The 26,053-nt window shown below is 36.7% G+C and overlaps 1 protein-coding gene across 4 annotated transcripts in view; it reads left to right on the forward strand.

Moving 5' to 3' along the window:
- LOC131061007 (uncharacterized) overlaps positions 1-25,360 on the forward strand; it is a 133,065-nt gene extending 107,705 nt beyond the window's left edge. For 3 of the 4 annotated variants that reach the window (XM_057994511.2, XM_057994508.2, XM_057994509.2), the window contains 4 exons: positions 23,961-24,033; positions 24,149-24,239; positions 24,480-24,559; positions 24,706-25,360. In XM_057994511.2, the coding sequence (XP_057850494.2) occupies positions 23,961-24,033; positions 24,149-24,239; positions 24,480-24,559; positions 24,706-24,996 (535 nt within the window). In that variant the 3' untranslated portion in view covers positions 24,997-25,360. The remainder of the gene's footprint in view (positions 1-23,960; positions 24,034-24,148; positions 24,240-24,479; positions 24,560-24,705) is intronic. The other variant, XM_057994510.2, reaches the window with a different exon arrangement.
- Positions 25,361-26,053: the final 693 nt, after the last annotated feature.

The following is a 26,053-nucleotide window of genomic DNA, read 5'->3' on the forward strand; positions in this document are numbered from 1 at the left end:
TGTTCACGCGCACTGTTCATGCGCATTGTTCACGCGCACTATTCACGTGCACTGTTCATGCGCACTGTTCACGTGCACTGTTCATGCGCACTGTAGCAGCAAGAACAAACTTGCAATCTGCTCTTAAAACCTTGAATAATTTGTTGATAATCTCTCCCAACAAGAATGATATAACTCCATGTGCCAAAGAAGGATGATTCACAACCAACTTTAAATGTTCTCCAACAATAAACTTCAAACCCTTGTAGAAAACTTCACCAATTTGCACAAATGAATGAACTGAAGTATTCTTTCCCACAACTGCAATAATTCAGGTGTTATTTCACACCTTCAAAATTGCTATCAATAGGAAGTTTTCGTTTCCTATGATCAAAGAAGAAAATTGCGAAAGCCCTAGGCCCCACAATAAAAATCAATCAAAATACTATTCATCAACTGGATACCGAGAATGAACTCTTGCCTTTCCTTTTATTCTTTCCTTAAAAGAGCTCAAACACCTTCCTGGCCAATGTGGGATAAAAGATTTATTCCCACATTAAATTATTCACTTAACGCACTTTATTATATTAAAGTGACTTTATTATTATAAAGTTACTTTAGAACTTTATAATAATATTAAAATATTAAATAAATCACTTAAGTCACTTAAACTTTAATATCTCTTGATGTACTTGTCTGATTGCTAAGCCGTTTGAGCCAGGAGTCGACTCTCCCTGTTCTCCATGTGATTGAATGCCTGTCTAAAAATAGAAACCCTGAATAGTGACTTACTATAAATAGTAAGTATGTGGAACTGAGTCTAGAAATAGCTGCAAAGGCCCAATCAAGGTCGACACTGCCAATAAGCTCTGCTCAGGTGTCTTTCTATTAATAGGAACCCTGACTCTCCCAAAATAGTAACTTACTATAAATAGTAAGTGTGCCAATCTAAGTCAAAAAACCTGTGCAAAGGCCAAAACCTGAATCCAGCTGAGGAGTAATGTCTCTAATCACCAAGTAACTGCCACACGAGGCCCTCTATCAATAATTGTTAGCCTACGAGGGTCAAATGATAGGCTAATTCTTACAAACTCTGATGCTCGCAAAATGGGGACATTACATTTAATATGCATGTGCATGTCAATTTTAAACACCAAACCGAAATGTGAAGGCATGCATGTCAGTTTTAACCATTGTTAATTTTAAGCCCAAACTAAAGTGTTATACATGCATGTCAATTTTAACCATTGTTAATTTTAAGCCCAAACTGAAGTGTTATACATGCATGTCAATTTTAACCATTGTTAATTTTAAGCCCAAAAAATGAATTGGGAGAGCATGAATGTTTATGATCTAATGCTAATCCGATCTCCTCTGTAAATTCGCCACAGGCTGCAAAGAGATGATTAGTAACCAGATAAAACCAACAGAAAATAGAGAACTTAAATATAACAAAAATGAATGCGTTATGATACCTGCACGATTGCGTGACCCTGCATAAGCGATTGCATGATTCTGTCAAAGCGACTGCGTGATCCTGACAGGACGAATGCATGATTCTAACAGATCGATTGCGTGATGCTAACAAGGCGATTGCGTGATCCACGGGCAAACAACTCAAAAAATAAAAAATTGAAGCTAATTTTGATCAGAAACCTGCAAAACAGATTGTGAGGCTCTAGCAAGGTCTCTCATCATCCATTCAATGTTAACCAAATCATATTTCACCCGATATGAGAGAACTAAGCTATTGTATCTGTCGATGGCTGGTTGGTCTTCCAGATCTTGTATCTTCTTTTCCGCTTTGAAAATTTGTTGATGGCGTCTGGCTTGTCTTCTTTGCTCCTTTGTCCTCCTGCCACCTGAAATTTTGAATTGTACCTTACGTGCCATAAACTGTCATAACAAAAACATGCAATAAAAATAATTTGTTTCCAGATTTACCCAATTTCATGTAGAATTACATAGATCAGAGAACAAAAATATTCAAGGCGATTGCGTGATTCTGTGTAGGCGATTGCGTAATCCTATAAGGGTGTTTGCGTGATGGGTTCCGCACGAATGCGTAACCCTGTCTGTTCAATTGCATAATGATGAAACTGTGAATGCGTGACAAAGAGATCTGCTTTGAAATCCGAGCAAAACCTGCAAAAAAAGAAAACATCCGTACAATTTGCAAAAGTAACATAGAAAATAGAGAAAGTTAATTAGTTGTTTTTCACGTCAGGTTCACCAAAATGTGCTATGCTCAAATTCATCATTGCTAAATAGGAAATGAGGAAAATCATGAATCCCTTAACTATCTAAGCAATTCGAACACAAAACCAATGAAATAGATGCAAAACAGAACGAAATTAAACAATATAAAACTCCCTATTGTGCATCATGGCTTCCATTGTTCTTCTCCTCTTTGTGGTATGGTGGCTCTTAGATATTGCGCTGGCAACCTGCAAGTGACACAAAGATTCAAAGTTCGTGATTGTTGAAAATGGAGATTGAATGCCCAATTTATAGTTTATTGGAGAAAATTGATTGAAAGGTAGAACAAATTGATCAAGAGGTGGAACTCAAGTGAGCTCACATGAAAATTGATAGTTGAACTGCTGATTTGGAGGTGGAACAGAATAGATTGAATAAATTAATTGAGTCAACTGATTGAGAAAAAACAAACTGAAGGAAGAAAAAGAATGATTGGAGGAAATTAAGATGACAAAGCTAACTAGAAGATGGAAATAGAGATTGGAGAGATAAATGATTTAATTAATTAATTGATTGAATTAATTAATTTAGCATGTGCATGCACTTTGACTTAGATTTTCAATTTAATCTTTACATGAGATTTATTCAAATAATTGAATTTATTTTAAATTCAATTTAATATTTGAATATATTTAGAACTTGACTTTGATTTTCAATTTGATTTTTAAAATCATGCACATGTATTTGAATTTAGAAGAAATTAGAAGAATTTAAAATTAAATGAAATTAGAATTTGGGGATTTGGAAATGGAATTAGAAGAATTAATTAGTTAATTAAATAATTTAAAGAAACTATTTAATTATTTTAGAAATGGAATTTAATTAAATAATAAAGATCCTTTAAATTAAAGGATTAAATCACAATGAATTAAATAATAAATATTTAATTGATATTTAGAAAAGGGTTGAATGATTAGATGATTAGAGATAGAAATTGAAAATAGAATTAATTTATTTAAATAATAAAGTTTATTTAAATTAGAGAATTAATCAGAATTAATTAAATAATAAATATCTAATTGACATTAGAAAATAGTTAAATGATTAAATGATGATAGAATAGGAAATAGAATAATTAGTAAGATGATGAGGAAATATGAAATTAGAAGAATAAAATTACTTTACTTAATTAAATAATTGAAGAATTATTTAATCAATTAGAGGAATAATCAGTACATGATCAATGAGACATTTTTAGGTGTCTACACGGATAAGATCTTTGCCATACTTCTAGTCCTAGACAGTAATGCATTAGGCTTAGATCCTTCATTCCAAATTCAGTGGCTAATTCTTTCTTACATCTAATTATGAGACTATCTCCAACAGTTAGAAATAAATCATTCACATATATATAAGAAACAGAATTAGTAGTTCACTATTGAATACTTTTAAAGTGAAGATTAGAATCAACATCATTCTTGCAAGATCCTAAACTAATCAAATACTTGACAATATTCTCATACCAAGCTCAAGAAGTTTGCTTGAGGCTGTAAAGAGCTTTTCTTTAATCTGCACACATGAGATTCTCTATCTTGATTCTCATAACCTTCTAGTTATTCAATATAGACAACATTAAGAAAACAGTCTTTATATCTAACTTCCAGCCTGCAGCATTAGCTATAGAGGTTCTAACATTAGTATATCTAGCAGCAAGAGAAAAAGTTTCCTTCTAACTATGAGCTACACATCTAGCTTCATATTTTAAAAAAAAAAAAAAAAAAACTTCCATATGGAACTCCCTCTTGATTCTTAATATAAAATTGTGGTAATCAAGTCTCATGAATATTGCATAATATAAGAATCAATCAAGGAAGGCAGACATAAATCAAAGATGAGAGATGTCAATCTTTTCCTTACTTAACTTCTACGAAATGGACCCATAGCACAATCATTATGATCAAGGCATACCTTCAGGTGAAGAAACCAAACTCCCTCTTAAGCTTGAAGGCATAGTAATTCAAGAAACTCTTGAAGAGAAGCATTAACATGATTAAATATCCCAATAGAATGAATGTAAAGTAACTTATCTAGACTTCCGCTATTGACAACATATGTCAAGATTGCTCAAAAGGATATTGCTAGTCTATGATCAACTTCAACCATAGTGTAAAGCTACACAACATTCTAAAATTGTTTTCCATATCAGAAAACTAAGGCAAGTGTATGACTTCAGAAAACATTTTACAAAATCCATAAGCAAGGTATATAACCCAAATTGTTTTTCCAGCCAATGCGTAAAGTCAGATATGAGTATCAACCACTCAAAAAGATACACATTATAGTTGAGCACAAGCGTATGATCGAAAGCTAACTTCAATAAGTTAGATACCTCATTCATCTTAGGTTTCATCATCAAGAGAATACTTACTTCAAAGAATGTAATAGGCAGTATGCTTAAATTGAAGAGATAATGTCACAATGAATATTATGTGAGGATGATGAAAGCCATGACAAAAAATGCATTAGAGCTAAAGGAAATCCTCTACACAAGAGGAGCAGAGCAAGGTTATAATAACAGCATAACAAAGAACTTGAGAGGCTATTATGAAGAGCTGAAGAGAACCAAGTGTTACACAGTCACAGCCCTACATGACAACCTTATCCAAACATAAAACAGAACAGAAAATGCAGTCCATACGATGTTAAGAGATTTGATGCAAATCAAGAGACACATCATAAGAGTATATAATTCCAGAGCAGCAAGACTATTGAGCATTTCAAGACTTAGATAGAATACAGTGCATCAGAACTATGCAACAAGTATCATAGAGGATCAGATCATAATATGAAGATAGTAAGGTCAACATTGGGCATAGATACTAAGTAGGATGTCTATCACACCAATGACTAAGGTTCCATGATTCTGAATCTCCTATAAATTTATTCATCTTCCTATTTGTGCTTGTTGTTGTATCCATCATAATACTCCTAGATTTATATCTGAATACACATGTTGAAGTCTTAAGTGCCAAAGATGTATTTAGATCAATGCATCAATTCGGATCATTACATATTCATACCAAACCACATCAAATAGGTTGAGAGATAAACATACTTAAAATAGAGAGTAGGGCATAACTAACTTCAATAATTCAAACTGGATTAGAACAAATTCTTAATACAAGAACAAGGCTCGAACTAGGGTGATTGTTCCAAACCTTAGGAAGAAAGTTAGGCAAAATGAAAGCACCCTCAGATGAAGTAGTTAACAAGCAAGAGAACCTTGTGCACTAGATAAGACACTAATAACAATAAGGTAATCAGATGCAAATCTCCAACTAGGTGGACCTTACAATTGAGAATAGAGGAATGAGAGCACCTGAAATCTTATTCTTGCTATCGTCCCATCAATGCCTTCAATTTGTCAAGTAGACATTGTTGTTGAACTTTCTAATTCACGGTAGACTTCTTGAATTGCTTTAGCTCATCCAGATCCGAAGGCTCAGTCAGATCCTTATCTTTCACGAACTATAACGGACCTTCCATGATGTAAAATTTAGGGCACCTTCAAGTCTGTCCTCTACTTTCAGACCTGTAACCATCTTGCAAAACTAACAACAAACTGAAAGTGAAGGACAACTAATAATTTGATTACTTAGAATGAACCTAAAGCTCTGATACCATGTTAATTTTAGGCAATCAGATGTTAATTTAAGCAATTAGATTATAATCAGACTGTGAATGAATGGTAACAGTAATAAAACACAAGACAAAAGACGCAAATACCCTGGAAAAACCTCCCTCTTGGAGGTGAAAAACCCAGCCTCAAAATACAACATGGATTATCTCAAATGTAGACAATTACAAGGCTATACACTTATCTCAAATTGCTGTTCAATATATCAATGAAGACTGCAGCCCTTATCAACAACGAATAGCAAGGAGGATCAGCAGCAGATGTCTAAGATCAGATGTGCACAGTAGGAGTCCTTATCAAGTTCACATGAGGATCTTTGACCACTTGAATGCAGCCCTTATCAACAGCAAATAGCAAGGAGGATCAGCAGCAGATGTATTCACATGAGGATCTTTGACAACTTCACCACACACAATCAGCCTTGATGAGTTCGCACAATAGGCTTGTATAATTTCGCATGAGTGAAGGAGAGATTGTTGCTTGAAGAGCAGATAATCTTTTGCATGAGATGAATGTATTATGTTATGACTTCATTTGCTTGTTAGATTTATATCCCATCTTTGGCATCAACCCTCAAGTTGGCTTGCATTAGATAATTTATTTATTTCCATTTATTGTCACCACGGTACATGAGTTTAGGCCCAGACCTAAGTTCCATTTATTGTCACCACGTTACATGAGTTTAGGCCCAGCCCTAAGTTCCATTTATCCAGCCTTAAGTTCCTTTTATTGCCTACACATTCCATATGTTTGGGTCCAGCCTAAGGCAACAATTTAGTGTCATCACGTTACAAGTTACAATTAATTTTCTCCACGCTACATGATTGGGTCCAGCCCAAAATTCGATTTACATAATAGATAATACATGTGGATTTTAATTGTCATTGACAACATTAAAATACAATAGATAGGTATCCGAGCTAGCTACTATTTCAACAGTCCTAGCACTTCTAGCACTCATCCTAGTGATTTTCAATTTGGGAATTCCTTGACATGTTGGTTTTTGGGCTCAAGTATCCTTAGAACTCCTCATTTAGCGCTCATGAATCCAACATTGCCAAATTCTAGCGTTGACAAATCCAAGAGACACATGTTTTAGCGCCCATGTATCCAAGATTACCATGTATTGGCACCCTTGATTTTCATTGATTTATCCTTGTGTATCTTGTAGGTGCGCTTAAGGATTTAGTCCCTTCACACATGAGATCATTGCCTTTCTTTGGCCCCCTCCTCAAACCCACCTAGGATTTGTCCCCCTCCTCATCTCATTTGCGCTTTGGATTTGTCCTTACACCACATGGAAACCCACCTAGGTCAATCTTTGTCCCTAACAAGGCCTAAAATGTGCTTCACATAAGTCCTTACAACCCTAGGAATCATGCCTTGATCTTGTCCTTTCACCCTTCAAAACCCGCCTTCCACTAGTCCCTACGTACATCCAAACCCTGCCAAGGGACCTAGTCCTTGTGCATATCAAATTATCGCCCAGCCTAGTCCATGAACAACTTGGAGGTGCACCTTCCTTGTGATTTATTTAATTGATTTCTTCAAGTAGGAATTAAATTTATTTAAACAGATCACAGCAACCTGAAAGACTCATATTGGATTAAAAAGAAGAACTAGGTAGTTGAGCTGGTTGCATGTTTATGCAAAACATAATCATTGAAGTGCCAAAATAATTAGAAATATAACCAGTAGAGGAGATACATATCAATCACAAGTTTGACTCTATTGCCCTGTGGAGAAGGCACCGATCAATTTTGTTCCCAGTACAAATTCATAAAACTTCATATACCAATTTCAATTTTATTGTAGGGTTTTAGTTTCAATTTAGTTTTCTATTTTACACCTCATTCCTGTGTATAATAGAATATATAGAGGGATATTTATTTAGAAAGTTAAATATAATAAATCTCTAAAGTTGTGTGAGGATTTAATCTGTTTGGTCATCATTGCATAAAATTGAAGAAGTGGTTGATGATGATGTTTGTGGTACACTCACCAAGGTCCTATAGAGCCTAAAGTGTAGAAGATATTAACCCTCTTAGTCAATTCTTGTTCGTTGGCCAGATCCATTATTGAACCTGATTATAGAACTTGGCATATTCTTGGGGTTAGATTTGGGCACCAACAAAACCCAACCTAAGTTTTTTTTGTTAGATCCACAAACTCGAACCAAGATCTATACTAGAAGCGTAACATAGTTTGAATACAAAAAGAGTACAATATCACATCATTGTGCGAATACAATGGCCAACTGATAAATATGATATGTATATGAAGTTGTGAACTCATGACAATTGTTATTGAAATATGAACTTATGGTTGTTATTGAAAGCCATGATTATAAATTGCATATTCATGCAAGTTTCAACAATTTACAATCTCTTTTTCCTCATTCTAGTGAAAAAGTAGGGTGAGGGCCTACTCGCTATAGTTAGTTGTAGCTCCACTTTTGTACTAGAAGGTCACGGCTCTACACTAGAACTAGATGGGAGCAAAGAAAAATAAATTGAATGAATGATTCAATAATCGGATGATTACATTGAACGATATACACACATATATATAGAGGTTACAAGACGATGCTCTATAATTAGAACATAACTTTAAAGTAAAAGATTAAAGAGCTAAAAGCTAAATTAAGCTTAAAAGCTAATTAAATAAAAAGAAAAAGCTAAATGCTAAATAAAGCTTAAAAGATAATTAACTAAAAAGGTAAATGACCATTAAACAAGGAACTAAATATAGGTGACTAAAATATAATTAAATATTCTAATACCCTCCCTTAAAGGTCATGCTATCTATCACACCAAGCTGCCCTCTAAATTTGAGAAACTTTGCTGGGCTCAAGGACTTGGTGAGGATATTTGTAGTCTGATCTTCTGTAGGAATGTATTGCAGTATCACTAATCCATCTTCAACATGCTAGCGGATGAAATGACAATGAAGCTCCACATGCTTTATCCACTTATGGAAGACTGGATTTTTGGCTAATTTTAGAACCCCTTGATTATCACAAAACAAGGGAGTAGGTCCTGGTTGAGACATTTGCATGTCTGTAAGCATCCTACGTAGCCAAATTGCCTCACATGCTGCCTTAATAGTTCCCCGATACTCTGCTTCGGTCGTGGAAAGAGCTATTGCTTGTTGCTTCTTGCTTCTTGCTAGTCCATGTGACTGCACCTGTACCGAAGCTGAAAACATACCCAGAAGTTGACTTTCTGTCATCAACACAACCTGCCCAATCTGAGTCTGTAAAACCAACCAGCCTAGGATCTTTGCTTCTATTGTACAAAATGCCAAAATCAGGATTGCCCTTCACATATCTAAGCACACGCTTCGCTGCAACCCAATGTTCAACTTTTGGGGCTGACATGAAGCGAGAAATATAGCTCACAGCATAACTGATGTCAGGTCTAGTGGCGGTGAGATAGATGAGGCTGCCCACTAGTTGCCTGAATGAAGACTCATCCACTACAGGTGAATCTGATTTGGCTGATAATTTGAGCCCTATCTCCATAGGTGTAGATGCAAGTTTACAATCTTGCATTCGAAACTTATCTAGTAGGCTCTTGGCATACTTTGATTGAGAAATGAATATTTGGCTATCAGTCTACCAAACTTCTACACCAAGACAATAATGGAGAAGTCCCAAATCTGTCATATCAAAATGCTGACACAAATTATGTTTGACCTGCATGATCAGATGTGCTGCATTGCCAGTAATTATGAGATCATCAACATAGACTACTAGAAATAGAATATCATCACTAGTATGTTTGACATACAAATTGGGATCTGAAGGACTCCTCTGAAAGCCTTGATCAATCAAGTACTTATCAATTTTGATGTACCATGCACAAGGAGCTTGTTTGAGGCCATAGAGTGCTTTGACTAGTCTACATACTTGGTGTTCCTTACCGGCAACCTTGAAACCTGGAGGCTGCGTCATGTAGACTTCTTCCTGCAAATCACTATTGAGAAAGGCACTCTTGACGTCCATTTGATGGACTTTCCATCCAAATTGAGCTGAGAGAGCAAGGACAAGCCTAATGGTACTCATCTTGGCTGTGGGAACAAATGTCTCCTCATAGTCGATGCCCTCCTTCTGTGAAAACCCTTTTGCCACCAATCGAGCCTTGTACTTATCAAGGCTCCCACCAGCTTTATACTTGACTTTAAACACCCATTTGCAGCCAATGGGCTTCTTTCTTGGAGGAAGATCGGACAATGCCCAAGTGTTGTTTTTCAGAAGACTATGTTGCTCCGCTGCCATAGTCTTTTCCCATTCAGGGACACCTTTAGCCTCTGCATATGTTTGAGGCTCATAAATACTGTGAATGTTGGCCATAAGAGCAAAATTAACTGTGTGTTGCTTGCTCTTACCTCTAATTGATCTACCCTCAATGAGCTCATCTTCATGAAGATCACCAATGGTCTTGGCCCACCACTTAGGCCGGAGAGTAGAAGTACCAACATCTGCTGCAGGATGAAGAGTGCCTGGAATATCTGGAGCAAGCTCCTCTGGATGTGGATCGAGAAGATCCCGAGGAAAGTCAAGGGGTGCAATGTCATGCCTGGGAGACCCCACAACTTCAGAGTCAACTAAATCCCTCCCATTAGGTGGAGCTAAGGGAAGACGAACACCCATACTTATAGCCTTTGGAGGGTGATCCTCAGTGCTCAAATCAGGAGAGGAAGGCTGAAAAAGGCCCTCTTTCTTCATCAAATACTACATCTTGACTGAATATGAGGTGATTAGTGTCTATATCAACCAGCCGATATGCCTTGTGGTTGTCACTGTAGCTGATGAACATCAATTTCTGACTCTTTGGATCCAGTTTGGTGCGTGTAGCATCTGGAATCCAAACATAAGCTGTAGAGCCAAAAACTTTCAAATGACTGATTTTGGGCTTCCTGCCAGACCAAGCTTCCTCTGGAGTCATCTTCTTAATGTCCTTTGTGGGAGACTGGTTTAGAAGGTAGACTGCAGTGAAGACGGCTTCCGCCCAAAAGTGTTTTGGAACATTTCTATGCTCCAACATAGACCGAGCCATCTCAGTGACTGTACGGTTCCTGTGCTCAACAACACCATTCTGTTGTGGGGTGTAAGGTGTGGTAAGCTGATGCTTAATGCCATGTGATGCACAAAAGTTGGTGAACTCTGTAGAACAAAATTCCCCTCCATTGTCGGACCGAAGAGTGACTATCTGACAGCTAGACTCTTTTTCCACTAAGGCCTTAAATGTTTGAAACATGGTGAACACCTCTGATTTCTGCTTAAGAAAATAAACCCACATGCATTTGCTGAAATCATCAACAAATAATACAAAATACCTACATCCAGTGACTGATGGAATGTTCATGGGACCACAGATGTCTGCTTGAACGAGTCGCAAGACCTTGGATGCTCTCCAAGCATCTCCATTTGAAAACGGAGTCCTATGCTGCTTTCCAGCTTGACATGCTCTGCAAACTCCATGATTCTGAGTTTGAATCTCAGGTAATCCTACGACTAGATCCTCTTGAACCAACTGAGAGAGATAGTGGACATTGAGATGCCCATATTGCTGATGCCAAAGAGTGCTGATGGAAGTACTCCTAGCTGCCATGGCGAGCTCCTGAGAACCTGTAGAATCAACAAGTCTATAAAGACCATGATCCTCAATACCAACTGCAACTGTAGTGCGAGTCTCCCTGTCAACAATGCTACACATGTGCAACCCGAAGACGACATCCAGCTGTGGTGAATGCTACATAATTTGACTGACTAACAGTAGATTGAGCTTCATACCAGGTACAAACTATACATTGAGGAATATTAAATCCCTCCCACCAAATGAAATCTGAACGTTGCCCTTGCCGACAACAGTATACTCTTCGCCTCCACCAAAGATCACTGAATCAGTGAAAGGCATGTACTCTGTAAACCAATCCCAACGATGTGTGAAATGTCGAGAGGCTCTAGAGTCAATGTACCAGGCTGATGATTGAACATCATCAGAGGAGGTTTGGGCCATGAACGCATAGAAGGCAGATTCCTTCTGATTAGGATGCGTGGCAGAATTGGCTTTCTGCGTGGACCCTCCCTGTTTGGATTGCTGGGATGCTATCAATTTCCGACAATCTTTCACCAAATGGCCATATATATGACAGTAGGAACATTGTAAGCTCTTCTTTTTGGAAGACTGCTAAGGTTGACCTTAACGTTGTCCTTTCTACTGGAAGGACGGAGCTTTACCCTTGTACTTATGCGAAGCTGAGGCTGTGAAAGCCTATTCAGTGGATGAACTAGCGCTGCTTCCAAACTGCTGCTTCCATCGATCATGTTGTAGCAACTTGTTGCAAAGATCAGGAAACTTCAAATCAACACTAGTAGAGGAGATATTGAGCATATCAATGAAATGCTCGTAGGATCTGGGAAGGCTTTTTAGCGTGATCGCTACCATATCCTCTTCCACCATGGTTCGGCCTATAGCTTCTAACTGATCACGGATATCCTTGATCTTCGTAAGATGTGCCTGGATAGATGACTTCTCATCCATCATGATAGAAAACAACATATTCTTCAGAAAGAAAGCTCGGCTCTTGTCGAACGTTTCATGAAGATCCTTCAAAAAATCCTAGATCTCTTTTGTTGTTTTACCTGAAGGCACCTGTGGGAGTTGATCATCTGTGACGGAGAGTTTGATAAGCATGACAGCCTCTCGATTCTTCACATCATATTTGTCTTGATCATCACCTGTTGTTGTAGAATGAGATTCCTTGCCCAAAACAAGCTAATCAAGGCAATGATACTCAAAGATGGTAAGCATATGTTGTTTCCAGGTGTTGTAGTTGCAGTTGTTGAACTTCTGACAACATCCTTTAAAGTTTGGCGAATTTTTTAATAAAAATTCATGGCCGCCTTTCTGGAATATTTTCCAGATTTTTTTACTGTTTTTTTTATAAAAAACGATTTTGTTTTCTTGAAGGCTTTTTGAGGGTTTCTTTTTTGTGGCAAATTTCTTTGTGTTGGGCAGCAGTTCATGTTTTTTGTAGGGTTCTGGAAATTTTTGGGCCTGCTACTTGGACTTTTTTTTTTTGCAGATTGAAAATTTTCCTAGGGTTTCTGCAATTTTCGACTAGGGTTTTGACCCTTCAGTTCAAGTCGAATTTTATTTTGGTTGCAGATCCTTGATGGGTTATTCGAGACCTCAACTGGGTCGTCGTCAGATTTGTCTGGGTGCATCGTTTTCCATGCCTCAATTTTTGAGCTTTTAGATTTCCATTCTGTTTTCAGATTCTTGGTGGGTTTTTTGAGAGCTTTTTTGGGCTGGTCTCATATTTTTCTAGGTGCCTCATTTTTCGTGCCTTGAATTTTGTGCCAGCGAATTTGCCTTGGAATTTAAAAAACAGTCCGTGATTTCTGCTAATTCTGTGGACGTCTGTTTTGTTTTTTTTTTCTATTTTAAAAAAAAAAAAATCAGAGGTATGTTTTTTTTTCTGCCAATAATCTTTTCTGAATTTTCAAAGACAAAAGGGCTTTTGCAGATTTTTATTGGAAAATCAGAGTTTTTCCTACGAACTGTTCTAGGTTTTCAGAGCATTAGTTTTCTGGGTTTTCCAGAATTTGCACCTTGGAATTCGTGCCAGAATTCTCCTCCAAAGGTTTCAGATTTTTTGTGCAGCTGCTTCTATTCTGATTTTTTAATCAGATTCTTTTGTCTCATGCTTTCAGTAGGTTGACCTCGTTCAACTTCCATTTTCGTGATGGCATCTTTGACCAACATTATGTTGGAACACAGTCAAAATTTCAACAACTGCCACAACACTTGGAAACAGTGCATGTTCACGATATCTGAATATGGTTACCTTTATCAGATTGATTCAGGCCAGACCTCGTCTTATAGGTCCCAGGGTTTTCACGATTCTTTCTTGAAATTGTCTGTCGGTTTTCTGATTTTTTCCACAAAAAATCGTGGGAGGGTTTTCACAATTTTTTCCTCAAAAATTGTTCGTAGGGTTTATAATTTTCCCTTAAAAATTATCTCATCTGTAATCCGTGATGTTTGCGTAAGATTTTGGTTATCTAGGTTTTACCGTTTTTTCCACAAAAACAATGTTTTGTAACCTCAGATTTCTAGGTTTTCACAATTTTTTCTTCAAAAATTGTTTGATGGTTTTTACATTTTTTCCTCAAAAATCATTTGTAATACACGAAGTTCGCGTGGGGTTTGTGATTCTGGAAGTTCTCTGGTTTTGATCGATTTTTCTCCTCAAAAATCGTGCTTTGTTGCAGTCAGTTTGGGTCACACCTGCCAGGGCGAACATCTGCAACCGTGGTATCTTGCAGTTTGTTTTTGGAGTTGGTACTCTTCTGCAAAAGGGTTTGCTGATTTTTTCCTCAAAATCATGGTTTTAGGCTTCAGTAATTCACGTGTGCTAGATCTCTAATTCGCATGTGAGGGCTACATTTGCTTGGATGGCTTTTGGTACTCTTGGTCATTTACATTCTACAGATCCTGGGAGGGTCTCTGTTGCAGCAAAGTGTTCTTTGCATCTGTGATCATAAATTTTGAGGAAAAAAAATGTGAAAACCCTAAGACCTGTAGGACGAGGTCTGGCCTAAATCAATCTGATCAAGGCAACGATATTCAGATATCGTGAACATGCACTGTTTCCAGGTGTTGTGGTATGTTTTGAACTTATGTCTGTGTTCCAACATGATGTTGGTCAAAGATACCATCACAAAAATGGAAGTTGAACGAGGTCAATCTGATTCAAAAATCAGAATAGAAGCAACAGCACAAAAAATCTGAAACCCTGGAGAATTCTGGCACGAATTCCAAGGCGTGAATTTCACGGTTTGGAAGAAACCCAAAAATTAAAATTTTCTGCACACTTAAAACAGCATAAATGGTGCCCAAAACAAAACAACAAAAATCCCAACGTCCACAGAGATAGTAGAAATTGTGAAATGTTTTTAAATTCCAAGGCAAATTTGCTGGCACAAAATTCGAGGTGCAGAAAACGAGGCACCCAAAAAAGATCTCGGAAAACCCACCAAGAATCTAAAAACAAAATGCAGATCTGATAGCTCAAAAATCGAGGCATGGAAAACGATGCACCCAGAAAAATATAACAACGATCTAGTTGAGGTCTCAAAAAACCCACCAAGAATCTGCAAGAAAAATAAAATTTTGACTTGAACTGAAGGGTCAAAACCCTAGTCGAAAATTGCAAAAACCCTAGGAAAATTTTCAATCTGCAAAAAAAAACTCTAGGTTGTAGGCCCGAAAATCTCCAAAACTCTAAAAAAAACATGAACTGCTGCCCAAGACATAAATTCGCCCACAAACTAGAAACCCTCAAAAAGCGCTCTAAAAAGCAAAATCGTTTTTTTTATTAAAAAAATCTGGAAAATATTCCAAAAAAAAGGGCATGAATTTTTATTAAAAAATTCGCCAAACTTTAAAGAATCCCATTGACCCGCTCTGATACCATGAAAAATAAATTGAATGAATGATTCAATAATCGGATAATCTATTCAACAATATACAAGCGTATATAAAGAGATTACAAGGACGGCGTTCTAAATTAAGAACAAGTCATTTAGCCTCTGTATATGTTTGAGGCTCATAAATACTGTGAATGTTGGCCATAAGAGCAAAATTAACTGTGTGTTGCTTGCTCTTACCTCTAACTGATCTACCCTCAATGAGCTCATCATCATGAAGATCACCAATGGTCTTGGCCCACCACTTAGGCCGGAGAGTAGAAGTACCAACATCTGTTGCAGGATGAAGAGTGCTTGGAATATCTGGAGCAAGCTCCTCTGGATGTGGATAGAGAAGATCCCGAGGAAAGTCAGGGGATGCAATGTCATGCCTGGGAGACCCCACAACTTCAGAGTCAACTAAATCCCTCCCATCAGGTGGAGATAAGGGAAGACGAATACCCATACTTACAGCCTTTGGAGGGTGATCCTCAGTGCTCAAATCAGGAGAGGAAGGTTGAAAAGGCCCTCTTTCTTCATCAAATACCACCTCTCGACATTTCACACATCGTCGGGATTGGTTTACAGAGTACATGCCTTTCACTGATTCAGTGATCTTTGGTGGAGGCGAAGAGTATACTGTTGTCAGCAAGGGCAACGTTCAAATTTCATCTGGTGGGAGGGATTTAATATTCCTCAATGTATACTTTGTACCTGGTATGAAGCTCAATCTACTGTCAGTCAGTTAGATTATGTAGCATTCACCACAGCTGGATGTCGTCTTTGGGTTGCACAAGTGCAGCATTGTTGACAGGGAGACTCGCACTACAGTTGCAGTTGGTATTGAGGATCATGGTCTTTATAGACTTGTTGATTCTCCTGATTCTCAGGAGCTCGCCATGGCAGCTAGGAGTACTTCCATCAGCACTCTTTGGCATCAGCGATATGGGCATCTCAATGTGCACTATCTCTCTCAGTTGGTTCGAGAGGATCTAGTCGTAGGATTACCTGAGATTCAAACTCAGAATCATGGAGTTTGCGGAGCGTGTCAAGCTGGAAAGCAGCATAGGACTCCGTTTTCAGATGGAGACGCTTGGAGAGCATCCAAGGTCTTGCAACTCATTCATGGAGACATCTGTGGTCCATGAACATTCCATCAGTCACTGGATGCAAGTATTTTCTATTATTTGTTGATGATTTCAGCAGACGTATGTGGGTTTATTTTCTTAAGCAGAAATCAGAGGTGTTCACCATGTTTCAAACGTTTAAGGCCTTAGTGGAAAAAGAGTCTAGTTGTCAGATAGTCACTCTTCGGTCCGACAATGGAGGGGAATTTTGTTCTACAGAGTTCACCAACTTTTGTGCATCACATGGCATTAAGCATCAACTTACCACACCTTACACCCCACAGCAGAATGGTGTTGTTGAGCGCAGGAACCGTACAGTCACTGAGATGGCTCGGTCTATGTTGGAGCATAGAAATGTTCCAAAACACTTTTGGGTGGAAGCGGTCTTCACTGCAGTCTACCTTCTGAACCTGGCTCCCACAAAGGTCGTTAAGAAGATGACTCCAGAGGAAGCTTGGTCTGGCAGGAAGCCCAAAATCAGTCATTTGAAAGTTTTTGGCTCTACAGCTTATGTTTGGATTCCAGATGCCACGCGCACCAAACTGGATCCAAAGAGTCACAAATTATCGTTTTTGTGGAGAAAAACGATAAAGCATAGATAATTAAAATCTTATGCAAATATCGCAGATTACAGATGAGATAATTTTTAAGGGAAAATTATAAACCCTGCGAACAATTTTTGAGGAAAAAATCGTGAAAACCCTGGGACCTGTAAGATGAGGTTTGGCCTAAATCAATCTGATAAAGGTAACGATATTCAGATATCATGAACATGCACTGTTTCCAAGTGCTGTGACAACTGTTGAACTTTTGACTGTGTTCCAACATGATGTTGGTCAAAGATGCCATCACAAAACTAGAGGTTGAACGAGATCAACCTAGTGAAAGCAGGAGACAGAAGAATCTGATTAAAAAATCAGAATAGAAGCAGCTGCACAAAACATCTGAAACCCTGGAGGAGAATTCTGGCACGAATTCTAAGGCATGAATTTCGAGGTTTTGAAGAAACCCACTAATTAAAATTTTTTGCAAACTTAAAACCTGAAATTTTTCCTGAAAATTAATTAGAAAAAAATAATAATTTGCAGAAAACAAAAAAATACCTCTGATTTTTCTGTTAAAAAAAAAGAAAAATATTGACGAATTTTTTCCAAAAAAAACACAAAAAAAATAGGGGCAGAAACCCTAGGTCGGATGTACAACATTAACGGTGCCCAAAAGACACCAAAATTCCCGACGTCCACAAAATTAGTAGAAATCGCTGACTGTTTTTAAATTCCAAGGCAAATTCGTTGGCACAAAATTTGAGGCACAGAAAATAAGGCACCCAGAAAAATATGAGATCAACCTAGAAAAGCTCTCAAAAAACCCACCAAGAATCTGAAATCAGAATGCAGATCTAACAACTCACAAATTGAGGCACAAAACGATGCAACCAAAAAAATTTGACGATGACCCAGTTGAGGTCTCGAAAAACCCACCAAGAATCTGTAACCAGAATAAAATTTCAACTTGAACTGAAGGGTTAAAACCCTAGTCGAAAAGTGCAAAAACCCTAGGAAAATTTTCAATCTGCAAAAAATACTCCAGGTTGCAGGCCCGAAAATCTCCAGAACCCTAAAAAAAACATGAACTGCTGCCCAGCACAAAGAAATTTGCCCACAAACTAGAAACCATCGAAACCCACAAAAAACCTTCAAAAAAGCAAAATCGTTTTTGTATAAAAAAACAATAAAAAAAATCTGGAAAATATTCCAGAAAGAAGGCCATGAATTTTTATTAAAAAATTCGCCAAACTTTAAAGAATCCCATCGACCCGCTCTGATACCATGAAAAATAAATTAAATGAATGATTCAATAATCGGATGATTACATTGAACGATATACACATGTATATATAGAGGTTACAAGACGATGTTCTATAATTAGAACATAACGTTAAAGTAAAAGATTAAAGAGCTAAAAGCTAATTAGCCAAAAAGAAAAAGCTAAATGCTAAATAAAGCTTAAAAGCTAATTAACTAGAAAGCTAAATGACCATTAAACAAGGAACTAAATATAGGTGACTAAAATATAATTAAATATTCTAATAAGCAAGTCCTTCATTATACTCAACATTATTTGTAACAATATCATTGAATCCAATGTCTCCTACTTCTATTGTAGCTACACTCTCCATAGCTCACCTCTCAAAATCTATAATCATGTTTTCTATTAACATAGGGGTGATTCTCATCTTGCACAAACTTGTCTTTGTATGGATCAATTTCATTCAAGTCTATAGACTCCTTAGTAGTTGTGTCCACCTTTCTTGTGTAAAGGTAAAGGTTGTATTGCACAAATACTTTGTAATTGAGGTGTTGATGAGAAAACATATATTGTCTCTTTGTGTGAATAGCCTCAAACAAATTCCAGCTGCATTCACTTCTATGAGTGCTAAAAAGTTGAGTCAAAATACAAGGGGTTGGCTTTTGAAGTTTTGGGGAATTTCCACCCGAATCTTCCCTCCAAGAATCTACAAATAAGATATTTAAAACATAGAAACTAAGCAATAATTGTAAGATACAAGTAAAGTCTCTAGTATCTGGTTTTACCTAGTGTTTGGCTGGATTTCCCTTGGATAGCTAATGGTGAAGAAAATAGACTCCCCTAGCTTGCTTGTAATTTTGAAACTCTTGAACAATTAGGCTCCTTACTTTAACCTCAAGTTCCATCCTCTTTATACACGTTCAAAGGCATTCCATAATATACACTTTAATATTTGTGAAGCTATTTGAGAAAAAAACTTGGGGTTGAGGTAGTACTTTGTTCTATGGACGGGTTGGTGAAGTTGATTGTTTCAACACTGATAAGTGATTTTCCAAATGGGATCAAATTTTCATCATCTCTTCTATAGTAGTCTTGGATGGCATCCTTGGCCCTATCTCATCAGGTTTTCCTCCCCAGCCACCAATAATAAGATTTTCACCAAAGGCTTTGACACCTACAAATAAATTAAATGTACAATTAATAATTACTTTAGAAGATTGAAATTAGAGAATTTAATTTGAAATATTTGAAGTGACCTTGATGATCTTTGTAGTTCTCTTTAAAAATTCCATAATTGTTTCAAATACAAATACAAATACTTAACAATGTGAGAAATTTAATTACAAACCTTGTCACACTTGTTTGGACAAACTTTTTCCCCTTGGTGTGATCTTTTGTCAAGTTGAGAACCCAAGGGTGATTATTAACATATTTTATGTTCTTGACTTCTTCCACAACTAATCTCATTCAATAATTTTTTGTTTGTCCTCCAAAAGTAAGTCAATGTAATGAGCAACACAATGGGTCAAAAAAAGTGGTGGATGCCTCTCTTGAAGTACTTTCACTACTGCCACATTTGTTGCTGCAATATTGGTTACAAATTGCACCACATTTTTAATGTCCTCCACTAACACAATTTCTTCCAACATTAGATTCAGATTTTCCACACCTTTACTTTATAGAGGTATTTGTGGACTTCAAAAACACTATCTCACCATTTAAAGCTGCGAAAAGTTTGATAAGGGTGTAGTTCCTTGCATTTGTCTACCCATCTGAAAGTATGGCGCATCCAAACTTTTTTCTTCCAAAATTGATTTTGCATCTATAACAACATTCTAAAGCAACCGCCCACTTAAGTTGTGGAGAGGGCAACTTTTACTTTTTGCTTGCAACTGCCAATTTTGTGGCCAATACTCTCATTATGTGCTCTTTACCACATTGAAAGTAAGATTGTTGTAGATTAGAAATTAGCACAAGACTTATATGCTTCCTCGTGGATCTCCATGGTCCACACCGTACCTTGAAGCAAAAGCTGTGCTCTAGGTGTGTTTTGAGATAACAAAAAACCTTGTAAATGGGCTCTACTCAATCTGGACGAGGTGGATGTGCCACCAATGTGTGGATTCATGAGTCCCAAAAGTACCCAGTGAGTAAAATTAAGGTTTGAAACCATTGGATGAGGACAGAATTGAGCAGATTTTGTTTTAGGTAGAAGACTTGGTCCCTGATTCTGAATAAGAAATATTGTGAAAGAAAGTATGAAGAACACAGTGAAGTGAGCAGCAGTAATTGCACATCTGCTTCAAGGGGCGACTATTGGGAGATGCCAGATGATTTTTATTATAGTAAGTAAAATATTCTCATTTGTTTACAAAATAAGTTTTGGGGGATCAAAATCCTCCACATTGGAGAGGTTTGATACTAATCTGTTAATGATAAGAAACAGATATAGAGCGATGATAGAAATTATTTGGCTGGAAAAAAAAAGGAAACCAAAAAATTCACCAGAGTATATGACCTGATAGACTTTGTGGGTGTGGACAAGCCTGACAGGAATTCTAGGAGTCAACTAGACTGAGAAATGGTGGGAGTGGACACGACTGATAACAAAATGGAATGGGTAGAACAAGTGGTAGAAATAGAAATAATAAACATAACAGCTACTATTAAGATTTGACCAAGGTCAACCATCAATTTGATTCGATCAACTTTAAGTTTAACTAACATTTTTTTTTTTTTAAGGGGTAAACGCTTTTGACCTGGAGCTATGAACCAGTGAGGCCACAAACGGGGGACCTCATCCCCACACTTCACTTGTTCAAATCCGCGAGCACGACCCAGCGAAGGCGCAAGGCCTTGCGAGCACAAAGGCCCAGCAGGGATTTGAACCATGGTGGCGGCTTCACCAACGAAGTGTTTTAACCACGGCAGTACATGTCCGAAGACAAGTTTAACTAACATTTGAAGCCGATGTTGTAGTTGTTATTTGTTTTGACAAAGGTTGGAGGCAATTGGATCATTTCTGCTGAACCTTGAAATTAATGTCATAGCCACAATTTGTTTGATATCAGTGTTTCAAATTAAGATCTTGAAAGAAATCAGTTCATTTTTACCTAGACCTTGAAGTTGATGTTATAGCTGCCTTTTGGTTTCCATCAGCATAAAGCCAATGGTGGCTGTTTTGACTGGTTATATGATCAAAATGTTGAAGCCAATCAGCGCCATTTCAATTGTGTGACCTTCAGACTGATTTGTGAGATTTCACCGTGGATGTCTCACTCCCACATTACAACTGGTTTTTGGTGTAAGAAGACATGACGATATTGTAACTTTGGAAGGCTAGAAATTTCTCTAATTGAGAAAATGGTTGGTCCTCTATGCTAAAATAAAAATAAATATAAAATCCAGCCATCAGGGCCATTTGGATAGGTGCGAGAGATGGTGGCGTGGAAAATGTTAGAAAATCTGTCATTGCTGTCAAAATCAAACAAACATTACAAAACAGATTCATTGATGTTGAGTTGCAGAAACAAACACTTAAAATGCAGATTGGGTTGATGTTGAGTTGCAGACCAAACACATCATAATGCAGAAGATATGTTGGGTTGACATTGACACAACCTTTAATTTACTTCACGTGAGTCTTATCAGTAGATTACATGAATCTTCAGACAGCAAAATATTAATGTTATATTTGATTGATATATCCTTATTCATTCTGTGAAATGAATCGATCACACACAGTGACTAAATAGAATGACCATCTTGTTTTCTTCTGTATTGATGAATTGTTCTATCAAACATGGAAACGGAGATGTCTGTTGTTTATGCACAGCTTGTACTTATCAGATACAGAAGATGGAACGATCTGGATGTAGGATATCAGGTATAACTGAGATGGTAATAACAATGGAATGGTGGTAATGGAGTATGTTGGGCAGAGTACCGTTTCTAAAGACAACATTCACTGTATGAAAAATCAAAGACTTTATCCTGCAAATGTATTTGATTCTGCATTATCTTTGATCAGAGTTATGTTGCAGCTGTCTGTGGGTTCATCATGGTGTTGGTATAATTTTTATGATCAAGTGTTACGTCCAGACTGATCTGTATATATCGGATCTTTCATTAGATCAGTTTAAGTCTTTGTTGATTCGTTTACAATTGATAGTTGCCACCTGTACATACTGTCATTAGTAATTAGAAATCAATTTATATCTCTTGAATTTTGATATGGCAATTATACCTGTATGTTAAGTGGATTTGGTTATAACTGTGTTAAGCAGTTATCAGTGCTTTAAACTTCTTTCCAACCGATCACCCTATAGAGGTGTCTATTTAAAAAGATTGAAGGCCCAATGAAAGGTGTGAGAGTGAGATTGTTTATAAGGAGAATGTTGGAGTGTTGAACAGTAGAATGATATCACAGTTAGAGTTAAATGTTTTGAGAGATTTCATTATGCAGTAGAATATCTCTGCAAATAAGAGAAGTCTAAGAGAGTTGAGTAAGATTGATGATGTGAAGACTGAGATATATGAAAGCAGTGATATGTTATAGAATATTTTGTTGAGATTGTATAAGTGTGTCTGAAAAGAATAGTGGGAGATGATTATGTTTATATTGTAAAGTCTGCTTGCAGAAGTATTAAGGTTAAAATTCAGATATTATGAGTGTAATACTTCTGAATTGAAACAAATGTAAGTCAGTGGCAGTCTGAGAAAGAAAATCTGTAACATCCTTATGATTGGTGCCTCTAGGATGCTGAGTTGGTGCTCAGATTGAGAAGTTGGTGCTTTTGTCAGAGTTGGTGCTCTCAAGCAAGGAATTTGGTAATTCCTTAGGGTTGGTGCCCTTAAAACTTTCTACACATTATTTCTTCATGAGGCTGGACTAGGACAGTAGATTCTAGCAGCATTTTTCACCCATTCTGGGTTTTCCACGTACTTCTTGTGTTGAGGTTTCTATGTGTGATTGCTCTCTTATCAATTCTGTTTTAATGCTTATCAATTTATCAAAGTTATTTTAATTGATTAAGGTCTAGAAATTTAGATCTTCTACTAATTCATGCCCCCCCTCCCCCCGCCCTTCCCTCACAGTAGAAGAATTGTGTCCTACAGGAAGACAGTGGAATTTGGGGTGTTCAGTGAGGGACAAGTGAGACCATTCTAGCAATTTCTTAAATTGAGGGAATCACATGTGACTGTTCCAAAGTGAACATGTATCTCTAACTTTGTCATAATGTCTTCCAGAGAAAATAAAATCGGTAGTTGTAGATTTTCCTCAATGGAGTTTTTTATGCTACAAGACTTTCTCCATATTTAATTCTTGTGCCTTTTGTGTGAGTATATGTTCCATCATTTCTGTCCAATTTTTTTCTGCCTGTTTCTCATATGCTGAGCAATTTGAGAATTCTAGGAATTATTATAATACTCTAGTTTCAGTTGTGGTTACATGTGGATTTGCCATTAAGAATCAGTCCAGTGTAATATTTAGACTTCAAAGAATGAAAGTTGATACTGGACTCTTATCGACTTCGATTAAATGCAAAGGTTGTTTCTTACATTAGTTGTTGGTTTCTTTGTAAAATATTAAATAATGATAAATTGATAATAATGTCAACCAGGCAGAACTTTTCTAACATTTTTTCCCGCCAATATTTTTCTTCAGGTTCTGGCAGGATATACCAATCCTTGCAATGATCAGCACGCTTGCATATTTCTGTTTTCTTGAACAGCTTCTTGTAAGAGAAATTACATGGTTCTTATATTATTTGTGCAAAAATGGTTTTTCTTTTTCTTTCTGCTTATGATTTTAAAGTATATGTTTTGCACTATTGTGGGACAACTTGAGGGCAGGTAAATGACTTGAAGGCTGGTGCTTTAGCGATTGCATTACCTTTTGCATGTATATTGGGTTTACTGGCAGCATTAACAGCCTCATTTTTGGGTATACAACCAACTATTATCTTGAATTTTTTTTAATATCAGGAAGCAACATAGGAAACTGATGAATTTGTTTTCCAACAGTATAAATGCATTAATCTAATGTTATGTAACAAAGTTACTCTTTATCTTATAGATGGTAAAATTGTCTGATTTGTGGAACCTATTTGGAAGGCTAGTCTTGCAGATTCACATTTAAACGTTTTGTCAAGCATTTCACATTGTGTGTTGTGGATGCGTGCAGTGAACAAAGATTTTATCTGGGCTTATGCTTCATTTCAGTTTGCATTTGTCATCTTGTTTTCTCATATCTTTTATTCAGTGGTAAGCAGATAGATGTATATAATATCAATTTTCAGTGATTGTTTTCTTATAATGCATGGAAATTTGAAATAAATAAAAACGTTAACAAACTGTTCTTGTTGCATTTTATATGTGCTTATGTATTTGTTTATTTCTTGTATTTGCAGATTCAGATAAATGCTGTTCTTGCAATTATTCTTGCATCATTTGCTGGATTTGGAGTTGCAATGGGTACAAACTCTTTAATTATAGAATTCTGGATATGGCGAGCCAGGTCTAGAGTGAGATCAAATGTCTCACAAAATAACCAAATGAGACACACATTGCAAAATGAGTCCACTGACTATCTTCAGAATGATGGTCAACAGCAAGCTGCTCCAGACAGTCATGCTGATTTTGCAAGTCTAGCTGCCTCACACAATAACCCCTTGCTCAGTTCTCAGAGATCCAATTCATAGTAGTGCTCATGGATTATCTCTGCATTAAAACCGCTTCAGAGGCAGTCTGGCTTGTAATTTATACCAGAGTCAATAAATTAATAAAATCAGGAAATTTGCAGGTGTTTGTATAGGCTTACTTCATTCATTATATGTGGTAAGATTAAATAATCCTTACCATTACACTGGGTAAATAATTATTCATGCGTATTTAAGCAATGACATCTATGTAAAATAAGTGCATGTAACAGAAATTTCTTTCAACTCAATGGGGAACTGATAAGTATCCAAACGGCTACCTGATTTGGAGCAACATGTTAACATCGACATTATTTGGTTTTGGTTTTTTAAGTAATGTCAAAGGACTCATCAATATTTTTAATCAGATTAGCTTTACTAGTCTACTTTAATTTGTCAGTTCACGCATCTAACTAATGAGCTTGAATTCTGTATTTCCTTTTATGGCACATTTGTCATTCTTGTTTCATTGTCACATTCCGTTATAAGGTTGTAGTATGTCAGGATGGACATCATGAGATGGAATGCAGTCCCACCGAAAGATACAATTACTGCTACTTATTTTACAGGAGGTGACCCACAGACTTTAAGATACCAACTTTTGGTTTGCTTGTTTTCTGGCCTTGAAGAAAAACTTACAGCCTTAAACATCAAGTTTTGAAGTCATCAAACATGTATTATTATCTCAAAAAATGTTAATGTGACCAAAAATAAAAGATCTGTTTAAACATCATTAAGATTCCAGGGGAAACCAAAAATTAAAATTTAAGTATTATGTTTCAAATGTCTAAAATCATTTTTAAGCAGTGGTGTTTGGATGGTTATCAATATGCCGAGTAGGCACCATTATTGCCGTAAATTGCAATAGTTGTTTTCTGTACATAAAATTAATTTGATCAGTTGTAGGCAATTTAAAAGGTACTTGGGTGCATTGACTATATAGTTAAGCACCAACCAGGCTTGAGCTGTTGATGAACATATTTTACTAATCATTTCAAGTTATGAAAACACCATTTATTTATTATTTGTTACTGTTACTTGCATTAATAGTTGTTTGAAC

Source organism: Cryptomeria japonica, chromosome 9, assembly GCF_030272615.1.
Source record: "Cryptomeria japonica chromosome 9, Sugi_1.0, whole genome shotgun sequence".
NCBI lineage: Eukaryota > Viridiplantae > Streptophyta > Pinopsida > Cupressales > Cupressaceae > Cryptomeria > Cryptomeria japonica.